Below are 19719 nucleotides of genomic sequence, written 5' to 3' on the forward strand. Positions count from 1 at the left end.
TACACAAATTTGTGTGGCAACCATCACAAAGTTGTCCATATTCTAGCATGGCTGACATGTTGGGTCCCAGGTCAGTAAAGATACAAGTATGAACTACGGTTGCAAAAACATTTCTTCTTTCAGTCTGTTATCCACCAAGTGCTGATGAGAACCCAAATTCTGTTATCCTGGGCGTCCCTCCTTCCAGCTGTCCAAGATTGATCAAGAAAGGCCTGGGGGCTCCTGTAATACTTAAGACTCGGGGACCATACACTGGTCATTGCTCACTGGTGTGCTATGGCACTGCCAAGAGCCCACCACTTTCATCCTTAGGACCCCTCCAGGCAAAAAGAGCCAGTGCTCTATGCCACGTGAAGCCTGTGACTTTTGATTACAGCTGGGAGCCCTGTTCTAGGGGTATTGATAGAACCGCACAGTCTCCCTGCTTGGCATTCTAGCTCTACACTTAGGATTGCCCTGCCGTGCTCATTCCACCGTTAGGTTCCCTTCTTGAGGACCCCAGGACAGTTCCTGAGGTGAGCTGGGCCCTGAAAGGTAAATACTCCTGAGTCATTAGACAGCAAATGGCCAAGTCACTTTGGAGACGAAAATGGGGAGAAGCGATACCTATCACTGCGTACCTCATATGTGATAATTTGGTTTTGTCATGGGGAGTTATCAATGAATGGAAGCAACAAGCCTGACAGGAAAGCCCAATATGGTAGGCACTTGTGGCTGTTTACATTAGTTGATTAAAAATTCATACAAAATGAGCACAAAGGTACATGCCTATAGCCTCAGCACTCTGGGATGCTAAGGCAGGAGGATGGGCCAGCATGGATTATATAGTAAGAATAACACACACACACACACACACACACACACACACGTAAAAACCAATTCATACAATTAAAAACTGGCTTTCTTGGCCAGATAACATCTCACGTGCAGCCTGGGGAAGGAGATCTGTTGGACAGCACTGGTCTGTCCTGAGCCACATGTGATCTGAGGCGTAGTTAAAGGTTCGTTTGTACTTTATTGTTTCCTCAGCTTGGCCCCGGCCATTTAAAAGGTAGAATGATGTAAGTGGAAAGCTGGGGCGGGGGATTCAGGGGATGACCCAGTGAGTCTAGGGGTGGGTGGGGAGGTAAGGTGGAGCTTGGCCTGACCTCTGTCTCTTTCATGTGGTAAGTGTTTCTGAGGCCCTTGGACAATCTCCTGGGTCCACAAATCCCTGTTTCTCTAAATAGGGATCGGAGGGGGTAGCTCATGGAAAGGAATCTTGGACTTCCTATGAGCACACAAAACAACATTTTACAGCTCCATTTCCCATGGGCAAACACCAGGAAGAGGGTATGGGACGAGGCATGGCTGGCTTGGTTGTCAGCTGTGTTGTGCATATTTAGCAGTCCCTGGGCAAACTGGCTAGGCTTGGACTGTCCTGGGGACTCAGAGTCTGAGCAAACCAAAGACAACTGAAAAGGAGTGTGGTAGGAAATCACTCATGTTCCATACCATCTGTATAAACCAGCACCCATGAGACAGCCTGACCGGCGTCAGGGAAGCGTCCTCATCTATATATCATTGTGTAGATGGGGTATGACGCTCAGCATTCCATCTGGAGGCCTTCTAATACAGGCTTTAATAGGCCTTATTTCCCTAGGTCTTTTTACCCCTGAAAAGATACTCCCTGCATTTCTATTAATGGTAGCCCAAAAAAATCCCTACCTTCTGTCTGGCAAACTAGAGACAAGGGGAAGTCATATGAGAGTTGGAGTTTGAGGGACATGGTGCTGGGTTTGCCTTTGGCTTTGAAAAGGTAGGAGTATGTGGAACTGTGCTTGCAAGGGAAGTCTTTGCCCTTTGCCGAAGACCAAGCCTGTTGTTCCTGTACCCCACCCCGCCTCCACCCCGGTTCTGCTGAGGTTGATCACCTTGCTCTCTACCCACCATGGGGGTTTTCATTTTCTCTCATCACCTCATTCAGGTTTTTACTTGGTGCACATCCCCACCCTCCAGGAATGCTGTGGCACACTCATCTCCATCTTTGATTGCTGTCTTTTGAAAATTGTCATGGGTAGCTTGTGTAACAGGTTGACCAGTGGGTCTTCCCAACAGCAGGTTTGAAGTTGGCACAGTTATTTGGAAAAGCACTTAAATAAATTTTGGACATCCTAGCCCTCAGGAAGGGTGGTTCCCCCAGCAGAGCGGACATCATGAAAGGACTTAGGTACATATGAAAATAGCTCCCTTGCTTTGAGTGTTCTTGAAGCCTTCATTTGAGTGACTTGCACCTTTTTGCTACAATTCTGAGACTTCTTGGGCTACGTTACCCTTAAAGGGTGTGTTTAGTATTTGGAATTACATACATAGGGAAGGTCTGGGACAGTACTGATTCATAATGTTTAGGGTTAAAAAGAGAAAAACCCTATAAATAGAAAGTTCTAAGACTTGTTTGCCTTTGTCTTGTGTGACTTTGTCCTATGTCCTTTGCTGTCTTTTTGAGCATGGGCAATAATGGCCTCCCAAGGAGATGGCTTCAAAAATGAAACATTACTGGGAGCAGAAGGTCTGTGTATTGGCTTTAAAGACTGTCCCAGGTCAGACTCTGCATTCAAGGGAACCAGTCTATCCTTGGCATGCCCATAGAGGAGAGCAGCAGTTCAGCCAAATCAGAAAATCAGAAAATGTCTGGTAGTTTTCTGTGTTCAGGTGCCATTCTTTCCTCTCTTTTCCAACCCCCCCCAACTTCCTCCCCTTCCTTCCCCTTCCTCTTACTCCCTCTCCCCCTTCCTCCCTCTCCCCATCCCCCTTCCTCCCTCGCCCTCTTTCTCCTTCCCTCTCCCTCTCCCCTTCTCTCCCTTCCTCCCTCTCCCTGTCCCCCTTCCTCCCTCGCCCTCTTTCTCCCTCCCTCTCCCTCTCCCCCTTTCTCTCCCTCCCTCCCTTTCCCTGTCCCTCTCCCAGATTACATTTGGCCTTCCCATATTACTTGTTCTTTCTTAGGTTCTCAACCTGTGCCTGTGGAGTCTCCATCCAGGTCCCATGACAGACAAGCTGTCAGTCTAAGGTCACCTTCGCCAGCAAGCACTGTGCTTTATAGAGACAGAAGCTAGAAGGCAGTTCCCAAACATGACTACAATTTAGAACCCCAGGATGTCGTGGAAAGCTCTGGGTGCCCTGTGCCACCCCGTACTGACCAATTCAGGATGCCTGAACATGGGAGCTGGATAACAGTAGGTTATAGAGCCCCAGGTGACCCTAACCTGCTTAAGAAACTCCTGTAAAGGAGGGAACTCACCTTTTGACACCTTGGCATAGTCACACTGAGCCCATCTTGCACCTTTGGGGCAGTGCTCTGTGCTAGGAAGAACACTGAATACAAAACGAGGCAGTCCCCACAACCTACCATCCTGGTGGCCTTGGTAAACCATTCACTTCCTATCAGCCTCATTTTCCTCCTCCGTAAAGTGGGTTAACAGAATACCTATCTCATAGGGGCATCTTAAATAACCAGAAAGGTGACAGTGAAATGCTATTGGAATCCTTATTATTATTGGTGGCTATCCTTTGATGAAAGGGCATTCTTTTTCTAGGTGGCATGGCAAGGCGGTTGGCCTGGCTATGGTAGCATTGACCTTTTATTATAAGCAAGAAGCTAGTGGCTATTTAGGACATTGATTTCTCCTGTCTGATAAAGAAGAGCAGTAAGAAGAGGGCATCTCAGCAGCGTCAAAAAGAAGCCAGCACTAGAGCCTGAGACCCGCTGTCTCTAGCACTCAGGAGATGTCCCCTAGGTGCATCTAAGAGCACAGCTGAGGAAAAAGGGTTTATGAGCACAGCTTCCCCTCACAATTTCTGTTCATTTGGATGTCACTCAAATGGTGAAACTAGTCACCCCCAGAACATCACTGACAAGCCTGCAAAGAAAGACAAATGGACATCCTATCCACCAGCCCCCACTGGGACATTTTGTCAGTGTGACCGTGTTGTCTCATACAGTCAGCATCATTGTCACTCTTTGGGGAGCACACAAAAGCATTTTTTTCCTTGACTTGTCCTCCCCAGAGACTTGAAGTTGGATGGAGGGAGACAGTCGGCGGGGTCCATGAGCTTGAAGGAGATCATTGGTCTTGAAGGTGTGGAGCTGGGTGCTAATGGCAAGGTAAGGCTGCCTGGCTTCCAATCTCTAAGATTTTGCATACCACGAGGGTCAGGAAGTAAAGGCAGGGAGCAGCTAGACCACTCACTTTCAAAGTTGGGGTGAGGTTGAGGCAGATTTCCAGGTGCATGGTACCAGCCTTCCTCAGTTCTGCCACTGTGCAGGCAGAAACCCACCCAGCCAGTGACACTCGAGCATGGTGAGAGGTCCCAAGGTGCATGAACTTCTTTGTTAATACTGTTTCCAGCTGATTGTGCAATACTCACATGGACACACATTCCAGATAGAGTAGTGGTTTGTGTATCTATGAACTAAAGGTGTCAGCAAGCAACATTCTAGCTACTTGAAAAGTTTTTGGCTTTTCATGGTTCCAAGAAGCTCAGAGCCCCTCAGCCTCACACAGTGACCAATGAGTAGCAAAACCTCTTTCCTCCACAATACAGTGAACTGCTAAGTCCAAGAAGTAAACTTTGAAAGATGAACTTGACCTTCTTGTGCTGGGTACAGGCAGTCTCAATAAAGACTCCAAAAGCTTGCATCTCTTTGGGGAAACTGTCCCAGTGTGCCTGCCCGCTGAGCCCACCTCACCCCCAGGACAGCTGGTTACCTCTATGTCCAAAAGACATCACTGAGTTCAAGCTGTAGGTCGGGTGCATGCAAGCACTTCCCGGGAGCAACTGAAAAGAAACACACTTAACCTGTCTTCATTCCTGATGGGTGAGTGTTCAGCTAGGAATGAGGGAGGTTGGGATAGATTGGAGTCATGAACAGCACCTACCAGGCGAGCACACGGCAGTCATTCTCCAAGATTCCTGCAGCCTGATATGTTCTGGAATTCCTCACAGTGGATTATAAGATGCAGTACAGTGTGTGCCTTGTGTATGACACAGCACCCCAACACATTCTGAGATAGCATCCCGTTGTCCTACACTTGAATATTTTTTGCTGTACAACAGAATCAGTTAAACTGTACATAGCCTAGAGTCCATTCAGGTGAGCTTTGGGCACAAGAATGGCACAAATGGGTACCAAAACAAGTGTTTTTCAAATCTCACTGGATGCTAGAATTGCACTTTTTTTTTTTTTTTTTTTTTTTTCGTTTTAAGTAGACCTGAACTTGGGGTAACAACAGAGATTGGTCAGAATGCAGCCTAACCTCACCCAGGAATAACCACCGATCTCATTTTTGTCTTCCCCTTTTAGACAGTTTCTTATACCCAGTTTCTGTTGCCCACAAATGCCTTCGGAACCCGGAGAAATACGATAGACTCCACCTCTTCCTTCTCCCAGTTCCGGAACTTGAGCCACCGCAGTCTCTCCATAGGCCGGGCCAGCAGCACCCAGGGGAGCCTTGATGCAGGTAATGTTGGCTTAGCAAGGACTGGTAGCTCATGGCAAGGGGCACCTCTGATTGCAGTGCAGATGGGGTCTCCCTTTATGTGGGCTCGAGGGCAGGTGTCCATAGGTGACATGACTTTGAGGGAAGCCTAATCTCAAGCCATGTAGTCTCAGCACACCACAAATGACCTCTCTAATTAGATGCTCAGTTACCAAGCCCCAGTGTCCTACCTATGTAGAGAAAACCAAGGCCTACTGCTCTGTGGAGAGGCTGGCCCTCCCAGCTTCCAGCTCCTGGTTCACCATGTACCATGGTGCTGAGCCTGGCGTTCTGTATTTTCCCAGGTAATTGGATCCTGAGATATAGGATTGAGTGAGAATTTCCTTTGCAGGAATTTCTTTTGCAACTAATGGTGTGAGTTGAGTTGTTGCCCACACGTAAGTACAAAGGTGAACACTCTGTAGGAAGCAGCCTTACTTCTTCTCTGAGAAATTTCAGGTGAAGAGCTACGAAAAGGGCTCAGTTGGTAAAATGCTTGCCGTGAAAGCACAAGGACCTGAGTTTAGACCCTGAGAACCCACATAAAAAACAAGGCATGGCAGCACATGCCTATAGTCCCAGTACTAAGGACACAGAGTCAGGCAGATCCCTGGGACCTCCTGGCCTAACTCAGTGAGTTCTGAGTTCAGTGAGAAACCCTATATCAAAAGATAAGGTAGGCAAGTAATTGAAGTCATCTAATTGAAGTCATCATTTATGTGTGTACGTGCACATAAATACACAAACTCAGCACACAGGAAAGAAATTCCAGGTTCATGTGAAGTTCCTCTCTGTCAGCCAGCCTCTGTCTCATGCCCTGGCCACCTGTGGTCATTTTTAGCTGTGTGCGCCAATGGCTGTTTGGTTAGAATATTCATTCACACACAGTAGCCTGTCTTGAACTATGTGGCCCATCATACTTGTGGGTGATGAGACTTGAGTATAGCAGTTGCCCTGCAAGTTTAGAGAATGAGCCTTTTGGGGATGGCTGTGTGAATGTTTGCATTCTTCCAGGTCGGGAAAACGAACACATAATTTGCCAGAGTAGAAAACATCACGATGATAAGAATTTTCCAAATCTTTTTGTGGGGGGTAGAGATATACCTCACTGCCATGCGGAAATGTCCCTAAAAGGTGATTCTGAGCCGAGTGGTTCTGAAGCCACCCTGTCTTCCATATTCTCCCAGCAGCCTGAGCCTCAGAGATTTCTGGGGCCCCAAATTATCACTTTGCTTGTGCCCTGCAGGAAGTGACCTGGGAGATTTTATGGACTATGACCCCAATCTCCTGGATGACCCCCAGTGGCCTTGTGGCAAGCACAAACGCGTTCTGATCTTTCCTTCATACATGGTAAGTACCATCGATGGCTGGCTGGTTCATTCTTGCTCACCTGGAATGTCCTGGGGTGGTGCTCAGGCCTTCACAGATGGGCTGGGCCTCTGCCTGGGGCATCTTTCTGAGGAGCTTTCTAGCAGTGGTTTCCATGAAAGCACAGAGGACCTGGGAATGACACTTTAGAGGGGTTGAGATGGCTAGGTTGCCAGTGACCGTGAAAGCTATAGCTCAGGTGGGAGGACCTTCACCTCTGAGGAGGTATGTCAAGACTGTATATATCCCGAGACCCCAGCAGGAGAGAACTCATCCTGTCCCTGAGAGCTTCAGGTTCAAGTTGAGCTATGTTTTGATCACCTCCATGACTGAAAGCCTTCATGTGAACAATTGGCATCAGGCTTGGGTGACAGAACTACCTCTTGGGAATGTGAGAGCAGGACCCTGAACTGCCAGTCAGCTGTGGTGCCCTTGCTCATCCTTTCAGTGTATGACCCCTGATGATTTAGCACATAGGTCAGAGTACTGCTGTGCCACACTGAGTAGGATGAACTTCCAAAGTCATTTCACTTAAAATGGCCCTAGTCCTCACTCTGCCACACTTCTCAATTCCTACAGCAAAACCATAGGTGTGTATAGTTAGTTTGGGGCTTTTTTTTTTTTTCATTCTATGACCTGTTCATCTGAATAACAAAAACGGGGCTTATTCATCTTCCCCAGCTACCAGCATGTAAGTGGTCAATAAACAAGAGCCTCTGCCCTGGTTAAAGAGCCAGTGAGGTGAGAACAGTAGGGTCTCTGGACCCTATTTTATTAATGAAAGCTCACTTTATTAACTAACCTGGGTAGAAAGCTGTGGCTCTGGGCCCTAGGGAGGCTCTAGCAGTTGACTGAAGTGGAACACTGGCTCAGGGCTCTGACTTTGCCTGGTCCTGTCTAAATGGCCTGTCCCTGGCAGTTAGCTGTGGGGCTGTGGACCTGATGGCAGGATATGGGGGCCATGCTTTAGGCCAGAAGTTGAACAGACATCCAATGTAATGTGAAGGTATGCTGCTTGTTGCTGATGGGTCTTGTAGGGATCTCTCTTATGGAAATGTTAAGTTTGGTGACAACACCCTCCTATTTGACAAGCCTGGCATTAAGCAGGTATCAGACCCCTATTTTTCCCTTCTGTGATTTCACTGTGAGCTTTGAGGTTCCAGGCCACAGTCTATGTGTGCATACACACATGCACACATATCATTTGTCCTCCTTGGACACTTGGATGACTTTCTAAGCCAGCATATATGTCCAGCCCTCCTCATTGTGAGTTCCCTAGTGGGCCATTTTTCATTTACTCACATTGGACTATGCAGTCTGTGTTTCCGGTAAGTGTGTGTGTTTTAGAAAATGCAATTACTCATCAGCTACATTTCTTAGTCCACTCTGTGAGACCTCTCTTCTGTTTTGGCCACAGACATTGGTACTTTTTTTTAAATGTGTATGAGTGGATTGCCTGCATGTGTATAAGAAGCGCACCTGTATCATGCAATGCCTGTGGAGGTCAGAGAGGGTGTCTCATCCCCTGGAACTGGAGTTACAGACAGTTGTTATCCACCATGTGGGTGCTGGGAATGGAACTTGGGTCCTCTGTAAGAGCAGTCTATGCTCTTCACTGCTGAGCCGTTTCTCCAGCCTCCAGACGTTGATACTTTGATAAAAGGCAGAACATTCACTCTCTAGTGTTGTCCCTTAAACTGTCAACAGTATGTGTGACAAGCAGCTTCAGTCTAGCTTCCCTGGGACTCAGAGGAGCCTACATGGGCTGTGTCTTGAGCATAGCATTTGTATTGAACTTGTAGGAACAAGAGCATAGATTTTTTTTGTATGTTTGCTTTACTTACTTTTGTATATTGGGTACCAGATACCCACATCCAACAAATTTGGTTGCCGCCTTACTACATGCCAGGCTGGTTCCTTCCAAATTCTGTGGAAAACTAACCAACCGCAGTTTCCACTCTCATCAGTCAGCCAGCAAGTAGACCAGTGACTATAGTCATGAGGAGGGTGTGGAAGGTGCCATCTTGGAAAAGTGATAGGTGACAAGGAGGGTCAGAGGTGGGTTCCCCATGTGGGAAGACGGGGGTGTGCAGGAAAGGAGGCCGAGACAGTAGAGGGATGGTCCTGTATCTGTCATAAGCCAGTGACTCCCAGGAGGGACAATGAAAGTTGCAACTTTTTGAACAGGTTGCTGAGGGCCCAAAAGGGTAGGAATGGGAAACTCTACTCAGACTGACCCAGCCACCCCAGCAGGCACATGTCAGGCCTGTGAGGCTGGGCTGTGCCATCTGCCAGCCGTGCGCTTCCTGCTGTCACCTCTGCTTGCTCATGAAAGTAGGTCTTAGGGCCTCTCAGCTTGGGGATCCTGCTCTTATAGCTTACATTCCCTGGACCCCAGCATAGTCCCAGCTAGACCAGCTCAGGGCAGGACCAGAGCCTGAGACCCAGGGACTATTGTCCAGTATTTGGGGATGTGCTGTCCATGTGGAATTTCAGACCGTAACGTACCCATTTTAGCTGTATAGTCTCATGAATTCTGTCACTGCCCTCGGATCCAGATATGGGGTCTTCAGTCTCTTTACAAAGTACCTTCTTTCCACCTGACTCTCCCCAGCCATCTTCCCTAGAGCCCCTCTCTTCTGACTTCTGGCACCATTAGTTTTTCATCTGTTCATGGAAGTTCATGTAAATGAGATGATAGGGTCTATGTTCCTCTTTGCCCATCTTTCTTACAACTTAGTATCAGTGAGATTACCCACACATTTGTCTTCTATTGCTGAGCAGCATTGGACACCATACAAATGTATCCATTCTCTCCTTGACATTCAAGTTGTTTCCAGTATGGGAATATCATGAAAACTGTGTCATGGGTATTCTTGCACATGGCTTTTTGTGGGTAATAATGTTCTGTTCTCTTTGGTGGGAGACCAGTCATTTGATATTAACCAGCCAGGATGTAGTTAGATGTGTATTTTCATTGTTGTTCTAAGTGAAATGTAAAAGCACCATTCATTGTCACAGTCTATTGGAATGTTCCAGAGGTGAAGTTCATCACTTCCAGAGAGGAAGTGGCACTCTGTTCAAAGAGGCCTTGTACTCTTGTTACATTTGTAGTTTTACGCTTTGACCCAGACAGGTCACTCTCTCTCTCTCATTCATCATAAAAGGGGAAAAGTGAGATGTTGGCCTTGAAGAAACATCTGGGGCCACTGTGCAGCAGCCCCTGTGGTTCAGCCTGCAGGTTTCTAGAAAGTGATCACAGAACATGAAAGCTTGTCAAGCCACCTGGCTGCATGCAGGTTCTTGTAGGGTGTTAGCTAAGGTGTACCCAGAGGGCAGGAGGACTCCTGTCAGGACCGGATGCTTCGGGTATTCTTTGCTACCTGGTATATAATTAGGTTTCGCTAGAGAGTGGTTATTTATCATTAGAACCTGGCAGCTCACATTGGAAGTGGTTTTCATTGTTTTTTTTCTCCCTTTATGGGTGTGGAAAGCAATTAAGAGGAGAATGTAAGAGAGCTGAGGTAAGGCCAGCAACATTAACCCTGTGTGAGTGGGTCTTGGGATCCTCTTCCTTCTTGGGAAGAAATCCCTCTCACACTGCTTTGACGTGAGAGGGGAGCTGATGGACATCCTTTACAGTGTCTGTAGATATACACAGCTCAAGAGAACACCTGTTGGATGTCTCTCCATGATAACGTGCCTGCGCTTTCATTTAGCCAGTGTCAGGATCTGAGTCCCCAGTGGCAGTCTGTGCCATACCCCTTCTCCCCCAGTAGTGGAAGTTTATCAGTGGGAATAGAAGACTCAGTAAAAGGATGTACTCAGCCTGCCCTGCTTGAGCCCCCACCTCCTGATATATATATTTTTTAAATTGTTGTTGCCTGTTTTCATTAAGAGCTGTTTTGGTGACTTAGGCACTCACCTGCTGGCAGAGTAGATTTGTTGAAGAATTAGAGCAGCTTACATCCTGGTCCCCTCCCTTCCAGGCCCTAGGGTTTCAGCATGTCTAAAGCTTACTGTGTTGACAGGGAAGCCACTATCAGAAAAGTAATGCCATCTACAAAAACATGGCAGGTTTTTTGGAGGGGGCTGGAGGGGAGGAATTCCCTGAGTCTTGAAAGGTCCCCTCAGATGCCTGGACAGTAGCTAAGGATCAGGGTCTTTGAACCCCTTCCAATTTCAGATGTAAATACTGTTAAAATGACTTTTGTTGGGGGGGGGATAGTATTTTATTAGATACAATTTACTTACAGTTCACCCCTTTAGTGTACTACTCAGGGAATTGTTACATTTATTTATTGTGTGTGCGCACATGCCAAGGCATGAGTGTGGAGGTCAGAGGATGACTTGCAGGAGTTGGCCCTCTCCTGCCATCATGTGTAACCCAGGAATCAAACTGGGGTCATCAGACTTGGCACACATGCACCTTTATCTGATGAACCATCACTGGCTCAATTCAGAGATCTGGTTTAGTATATTCACAGAGTTAGGTGGCTATTACCACAAGCCACCACACAACTGTTCAACAATTGCCCTTTATAAGATATAACCTCTGCCGTTAGCAACCTTGGCCCTGTCTTTATGGATTTGCCTATTCTGGAAGTTCCCCATGAATACAATTACATACAGATATTTGTCCAGATCTGGCTCATTTTCATGTGTTATATGTATAGGTATTGAATGTTTAAGTCATTTATGTTAGAGATTATAAGATATGCAGCAACTAACTCTGCCGCTGAGAGCACTTCACATAGCATTGTGAACCCACAGGGTAACATAAACCTCAGCCCACCCCATGTCAGTGAGAACTGCACACTACCCCCTTCTGGGAAGGGAGGGAGAGTAGATCCAGGCTCCTATGTTTAGAATCCAAGGGCTAGACACAACAGCCAAGGCAACCCCAGGTTGCTTAGGCTGCCCACCCATGCCCATAATGCCCTTGTCATTTGCTGCTGTCCTCAGAAAGAGGATTAAATGCATGGGACAGCTGAAATGTCCATCTGCTGGTGGTTAGATAGATTTAGTACCCGGTGCCCCTGCTTTATTACCTGAGCAAGCAGAACATCTGCTTTCATGCTGACCAGCCGAACCCAGAAGGCTGAGGCTACCACACAAATGCAGTCAAAACAGAACTGAGCCCTAATTTTACAGAGCTTCTGACACTGGATGGAGCTTCCCAGATCACTACCTGGTGCTCCTCCTTCCTTTCACAGGTGTGATGGGGAAACCGAGGCACAAAGTATCCATACCCTACTTCCTTAGAATACTCCCGCCCAAGGTAGGGGTGAATTCTGGCGCTGGGGAGAACAGTAGCAAAGTGTGCTGCAGACTTTCACTTGTTCAGAGCTGCTGGTTAAGAATGCTTATAGAGATTGGGAAGGAAGGCGGCCAGAGCTCCACTGGACCCTGGAATGGAATCGTCTTTTCTGTTTCTGTTGGAATCAGACCAGCAACCTGTTGGCTCCAAACTCACCACTGTTCTCCAGGATCATTATTAGGGCATATGGATCTCTCTTGTCTGCCTCTGCACCCCAAGAGGACTTCTTCACAGTATCATAGCTTGTGCAGTGGGCCGGGATGGAGCCCAAGTAATCCCTTGGATGCCCCCTCTTTCCTTTATGAGTCAAGGCGGAGTTCGTAGAAAAAGCAAAGTGTGTCCCAGTATCTGCGATAGACATGGTAGATACTTCTAGGTAGATACTAAGGTGTGGGCTCGTCTTTTCAGAGTACATGAGTCACACACACATGGGGCCTTCCTAACCTTGCTTACCTCTGGTGGGGCTGAGCTCCTCTGTGAACTGTGTCTCTCTGGACATCATGTGTTTTGGCTGGTCTCCTTCTGCCAGCTGACCATCATTACCCTTTACACAGCTGTGTACACAGCTTCCCACAGTCAGAACATTGCAAGCAAGTGCGGTCACTGACCTCACTTGAGGTGCATGATCAGAAACGCAAGTGCTTAGGGCTAGAGCTGTCTGTCCATCGTGCAATCCAGCGGTGCTGTCAGGCCAAGAAGAGCCTTTTATCAGACCCATCCCATGGCCTGATATTAAGTGGTAATGTACACAGAGCACCCTAGACCAGGAAGGAGCTACAGCCTGGTTAATCAGCACTTTGATTTATAGGAACATACCCTCATAAAATCCAGCATTACAAGTTTCTGTAACTCATACAATTAAGCTAGGAGGTGAGCTTTAAAAAGCACCAGCCTCATGTTTAATTTATTCTCCCCTAAACCAGAAAGAGTAGCTAGCAGGGCTAGTAACCCCAGGCCTACAGCTGAGTCTCCCTGTACTACCTCCTCCACTCACCACCATCAGTGCAAGAACAGAGGTCTCTCAAGAGGTTGGGAGGTCTAGTCCCCTAAGGCTTATCCTCAGCTCCTTCAAGAGAGGACCATGCCAGAGCACCAGGGCTTGCCATGTCCCGTTTTCCACAGGGACCTGTAGATGAGGGGAGAGTGGACTTCACCCCTATGACACATGCCAGGGTATGGTTGACCCTAGACACAGTGATCCATCTGACACCCAGAGTCTGGCCTGCCTTCATCCTAAGGTACAGTCTCTGATTGTGTATCCTGGGCAGCTGAGTGTAAGCAGGACATGGAGCAGCACTCTGGTATGTCAGATGTCTACAGCCATCAACACAAAGCAGATGGTGGAGATGCTAGAAGAGGTAACTGAGGTCCAACACCTTAAGCAATGTATTCCAGACCACTCACATTGCCTCTGTGATGTGGGCAGCAATCCACTTTCAGGGGTGCCTTTGGATGTCCTAAAGCAGCCACCCTCTAGGATGCTGGTCCCCTGGTGCCTCCCAGTCTGTGTCTTTCTCATACTTTGTGTGAACCTCACCTTTCTTTGAACTTTCTCCTTCCTCTACCACTCACCCTCAAGGACTACTGCCCACTTGGAGGTCAGGTGCTAAGGCTGTGATGAGAGACCACCAGTGTAATGAGATGTGGCTTCTGTTGCCTCCCTGACATTCTGGTCTAAGTATTTATTATTACTGGGCTTTGACAGAAAGGGGAGGTTTGCAGAGGACCCCCCCCAACACATACACACATACACATATACCTCAAAATGTATTATCTAATTTAGAAAAGACTCAAGGTGGGCATGATAGTACATTCCTGTAATCCCAGCACTCAAGAGGCTAAGACAGGAGGATTGAGTTTATGGCCAGCCTGGGCTATAAGCAAGACTCAGGGGACAGGTAAAGTCTACACAGATGAGCAAGTAAAATGTTAGCACCAGGCCTTTCACTCGATTCTAGGAGCAACCACGATGGCATGGGTCTACAACTGGAAATAAGCACTCAGCTAGTCAGAGATAGTACAGAATATCACTTGATCAGGCAGGTGGCATCCCTGTGAACCTGAGAGCTTTGCCATCCTAGCAGATGCCATACATGCCAGGGGATGATCTAAGGGTCTCACAGGATCTCACTGCCCTCCACTCACCTCACTACCAGGAAAGGAGGGCTCCAACTCCATACCTCAAGGGCAAGGATGAGGCCACTCATAAGAAACGACATGTGTGTATGTCAGCTACAGTTCAACTGCCAAGCTCAGCATCCACTTCATGTGGGGAAACGGCTCAGTACAGTGCTTGCCTTTCAAGCCTGAAGAACTGAGTTCAGACCTCAGAATCCATGTAAAAATGTGGGTCATAGTAGCATGTGCTTTGGGAAGGATCCCTGGGACTCACTGACCGGTCAGCCTAACCTAACTGGTGAGCTTCAGGTCAATGAGAGATCCTGTCTCAAAGGAGATGGACAATTCCTGAGGATAACTGCCACCAAGCCTGATGACCTGGGTTCAATTCCTCAAAACCCACAGAAAAGAGAAGGAATAATTTTTAATTTTTTTTTACATTTCTTTTTTTAAGTTATTTATTTAATAACCACATGATTAGAAGAGGCATTTCATTACAGCATTAACATATTCAATAACAATTTTCAGAGTGAAGATGAATCTCTTTCAAAACTGGCTGTAAATTTTTAGGTTCACAGTTGAATTAATAGTTATACAATATTGTCCTCAGTATAAAACCTATAAGACATAAAATTGAATGAGATTTTAACCTTTAAAAAAGATCTCCATTTCATTTTAAAATATCCTGTTTCATACAGAAAATCTCATTTTTTAGATTAGATGTTTACACATGCATCTCTAATCTCTATGTATCTGATTATTACTAGTCACAATTGGTTACTTTCTGAGCTCCTTGGCACCTCGGCATGGATATAAAGTCATCAGGTAGATTTCAGTGGTAATGTTTTTCACCTCTACTAATTAACATGAGGCAAATTTTTTTCTCATTTATTTTTTTTAAGTTTTAATAACTACATGATTAGAAGAAACATTTCATTACAGCTTTAACATATTCAGTAACACACGCCAGAACAAAAGTATATCTCTTTCACAAGTGGCTGCAAGTTTCTAGGTTCACAGTTGAATTAATACAATTACACAATATTGAACTCAGTATAAGCCCTGTAAGACATAAAATTGAATGAGTTTTTAACATTTAAAAAAGATCTCTATTTTATCATTAAAATACGCAGTTTCATTATATTGTTCCTTGCAGAAAGACTCATTGTTTTTGCTACTATTAGATGCAAATTTTTATGCTTCTTCCTCACATTTAACTCATTTGATTTTTTTGTGTGTGTGTATTTCATACAGAACATCCCAGACAATCTTATTCATCTATATACCCACATCCCAAATGGCACCCTCCCATAGCCTCCCCCCCTCTACACTGGAGCCCATATACTCTGTCATCCCTGTTACTGTCCACTGTGTGTTCGGTGCCCCCAGCCGTTTCCCAGTGCTTGTCCATCTGCTGAATCTAGTCAGCCTATCTAGAGGTCCTTGTTTTAGGAAGATCAGCTTGAGGAGAGGAATAATTCTTAGAAGTTGTCCTTTGATTTCCACATGGCAAGCATGTGTGTTTGCATACACACATGTAAAACAAAAAATATTAGCTTGGGCATGGTGCTCAAGGACTGCTGAGTTCAAGGCCAGTCTTGACTACATAGTGAGAGTTCCAGGCTAGCCTAAGCTACAGAGACTGTGTCCAAAAAAAAAAGTGGATGGTCGTTGCCAGGGATGGAAGGGAGTAAAGTTGTTCAATGGGTTGCTGGGGATGGTGATGTTAATGGTTACATAATAAATGTACTCACGCACTAAACAATGCCCCCCAAATGCTTTAAACAATAAATTCTGGGGCCTGGAATGATGGCTCAGCAGTTGCGCACTGGCAGAGGACCCGGGTTCAGTTCCTAGCACCCACATAGCGGCTACGAACTGTCTGTAACTTCAGTTACATGGGAATCTGACACCCTCTTCCTCAGGCATTGCAGGATACAGGTACACTGACATGCAGGCAATACACTCATACACATAAAATAAAATAAAATATCTTTTAAAAGTACTGCCAGGCATGGTGGTGCATGCCTTTAATCCCAGCACTTGGGAGGCAGAGGCAGGTGGATCTCTGAGTTCGAGATCAGCTTGGTCTCCATAGCGAATCCAGACCAGCTGCGGCTATAGGGAGACCCTGTCTCAAAAAGAAAAAAAAAAAATTAAGTAAATTCTATGTATATTTTTGCCATAATTTGTTGAATTCTAAGTAACTTGAATTGAGCATTTGCAGTATGCTGGACACTGGGGAACAGACCTCACAGCTCTCCACACAGCCATGTGAGGCTGGCACTGCTGTCTTCATCTTACAGAGATGTGACATGATGGAGTCTCCCAAAGCCAGGACACTGAATTGCTGAGGGTGGATTTGAACTCAACTCCAAGTCTAAATCCCATGCCTCTGAACCTTCCCAGTGTAGACAGCCGTCCGAGACACAACACACTCACCTGATGGTCTACTGATTGGTTTTTGTAAACATCATCACATCCTTCTAATAGTGCAATTTCTTTCCAGCTGCCAATTTCAGGCTGTTCTTGTTTGTGCCTCTTGCTGCAAGTGGGCCCCAACTTACATGCTCGTTAGTACATTTGGCCCCTGTTTGTGGAGTGACATTTCTTACCTTCTGTGTTACAGACCACAGTGATTGACTATGTGAAGCCCTCAGATCTCAAGAAAGACATGAATGAGACCTTCAAAGAGAAGTTTCCTCACATTAAGTTAACACTCAGCAAGATAAGAAGGTATGAGAGACTCATGTTGCCTTGAACTTTTCCCCTATAGCCCCTCCCCCCAGCACGGTGTATGGTGGTGGCTCTTGTTCTTTGGGAAAGGAAATATGGTCACATTCAGCAGAGAGTCTCTTCTGCTGCTGTCTGACTTGGGCCTGGATATCATGGGAGAGCCGGGGCAGCAGGCAGAAGGCCAAGCTCCTGACCCCTTCGTTGACATAGCTCTTGACGAGACATCCCTTTAATGAGAAAAACCATTACATGTCTGCCAGCAGCTGACCAGCTCAATAAGATTGAAGTTATAGGAAACTGAAAGAATGGGGCTTCAGATGTACCAGGGTAGAGTGCTAGCCTAACATGCACAGAGCCCTGGGTTCAATCTCTAGCACTGCATAGACAGGCATGGTTGTGCATTCCTGTGATTCCAGCACTTGTAAGTTGGAGGCAGCAGGAATTCAAACCAGTCTAGCATACATGAGAGGTGTCTCAATAAAAACCACAAAGAATGGGCAACATTCAGGTCTCAAAGCTGAAGCACAGGCAAAACAGAATAGAGCTGACCACCTTGGGGCATGAGATAACTCCACCCACACAGCTGTGACCTCAAGGCTCTATCTTCCCATATAGCTGACTGCATGGGTTTGTGGTGACCCATATCTGCCAGCCACATAGTCCAGATGACTGAACCTGCTGAACCAAAGAGGTGCTGACTTGTGTTTGTGCAGTGACACCAATATCTCAGGGTGTGTAATAACAGCTTGGTTGTACACCTATGTGATCACTCTGGAATATGTTTTCTAATTTGCTATCTGCTGCTGTGATAAAACACCGACCAAAACCAACTTGGGGAGGAAAGGGTTTATTTCATCTTACAAGTTACAGTCCACCATCGAGGGAAGGCAAGAGACCTTGGAGAATTGCTGCTCACTGGCTTGCTTCCTCTGCCTTGCTCAGCTACCTTCTGCAGCCTAGACCCTGATGTCGAGGGCTGGCACTGCCCACAGCAACTTAAAAATGTCTCACAGCACCAGGTGTGGTTGTGCACACCTTTAATCCCAGCACTCGGGAGGCAGAAGCCATGGATCTCTGAGATGGAGGCCAGCCTTGTCTACATAGAGAGTTCTAGGTCAGCTGGGGCTACAGGGAGACCCTGGCTCCAAAAAAGAAATGTCTTACAGGTATGGTCACAGGCCAATGTGATCTGGGAAATTCTTTAGTTGAGAGTCCCTCTCCCAGCTATGCCAAGTTGAAAACCAAGATTAGTCATCACAGTGTGCCAGCTATACCAGTGTGTATCCTAAGCCAGATTTGATTCTGGCATGTTCCAAACCAAAGAACCAGACCTAACACCTGTCCTACCTCCCTAATGAATATAACTCTACCTGGCAGAGCTTAGACCAAGCACCTGATTTACATCTAAAATCTCTCTGGAATAAGCATAGTCCCCTTTTGACTTTAGGGAACCCCACCCTATTTTCCCAGGGATTCAGACATCCACATATATTCAGTAGTGTCCTTCCATGTCTGGGTCATGTTAATTGGAGCCCTGCCTATCCTTGGAAGTGGTTATTCAGGCTGGGTCTGGGGCAAGAACAAAAAGGAATTTGGTCTGTGCCAGCAGACAAGCAGAGGGACCAGATCCCAGCTACATGTTCTGCTCCCATGTCTAATGTATCTTCACCCTCCTATGGATTTAATCTCATCCCACGTTCCCCTGTGGGAGTGAAAAAAAAATAGAGAAAATGCTTTCCAGATGGAGTCACCATCTTCTTTTGGATCCCCTGAAACTCAAACTCTGCAGCTCTCTCAGGACTCCTTACTTCCTGTCTCCCTAGTCTGAAACGAGAGATGCGGAAGCTTGCCCAGGAAGACTGTGGCTTTGAGGAGCCCACGGTGGCCATGGCCTTTGTCTACTTTGAGAAGCTTGCCCTCAAGGGAAAGCTGAACAAGCAGAACCGGAAGCTCTGTGCTGGAGCATGTGTGCTGTTAGCAGCCAAGATCGGAAGTGACCTCAAAAAGCATGACGTCAAGCATCTAATTGATGTAAGTGGGCTGCATTAGAGGTGGGAGATGTGCTCTCAGTCTAGCCACACACCCCCAAACAGATGACCCTTAACAGCTAATAGAGATGAGAGCTGTAAAGTCATTTGTGTAACAGATAGATGATCCATTTGAACAAGACTATAGCACCCCCAGCATTGGGTCCGCTCTGAAAAACCCATGCTCAGGTAGCATGAGGGATGAAATCATTCCCATAGCCAGAGAAGCCACCCCAACAGCAAAGGGTCTTGTGAGCAGCATAACTGCAGAGCATCCATTGGACATGCTAGGTGGGTGTCGTCATTACTGCATCAATGGTGTGCTGTCTTTCGTTTTGTTTTTTTAATTATTTAATAACCACATAATTAGTAGACGCATTCCATTACAGCAGCATTGACATATTCAATAACAATTTCCAGAGCAAAGATGCATCTCTTTCAAAATTGGCTGTAAATTTTTAGGTTCACAGTTGAATTAATACAGTTATACAATATTGAACTCAGTATGAACTCAGTATAAACCCTAACAGACATAAAATTGAATGAGATTTTAACCTTTAAAAAAGCTCTCCATTTCATTTTAGAATATATTGTTCCCTGCATAAAGACTAATTGATTTTGCTACTAACACTGA

The 19719-nt window shown here is 46.3% G+C and overlaps 1 protein-coding gene across 1 annotated transcript in view; it reads left to right on the plus strand.

Annotated features, from left to right (window-relative positions):
• Cables1 (Cdk5 and Abl enzyme substrate 1) overlaps positions 1-19719 on the plus strand; it is a gene marked incomplete at its 5' end in the record, with an annotated part of 113337 nt that overhangs the window by 88330 nt on the left and 5288 nt on the right. Inside the window, 5 exons of the mRNA XM_008847650.3 lie at positions 4045-4141; positions 5342-5498; positions 6763-6866; positions 16952-17058; positions 18882-19089. Coding sequence (XP_008845872.1) covers positions 4045-4141; positions 5342-5498; positions 6763-6866; positions 16952-17058; positions 18882-19089 — 673 coding nt within the window. The remainder of the gene's footprint in view (positions 1-4044; positions 4142-5341; positions 5499-6762; positions 6867-16951; positions 17059-18881; positions 19090-19719) is intronic.

This window comes from Nannospalax galili, unplaced genomic scaffold, assembly GCF_000622305.1.
Source record: "Nannospalax galili isolate Female #2095 unplaced genomic scaffold, S.galili_v1.0 scaffold162, whole genome shotgun sequence".
Classification (NCBI taxonomy): domain Eukaryota; kingdom Metazoa; phylum Chordata; class Mammalia; order Rodentia; family Spalacidae; genus Nannospalax; species Nannospalax galili.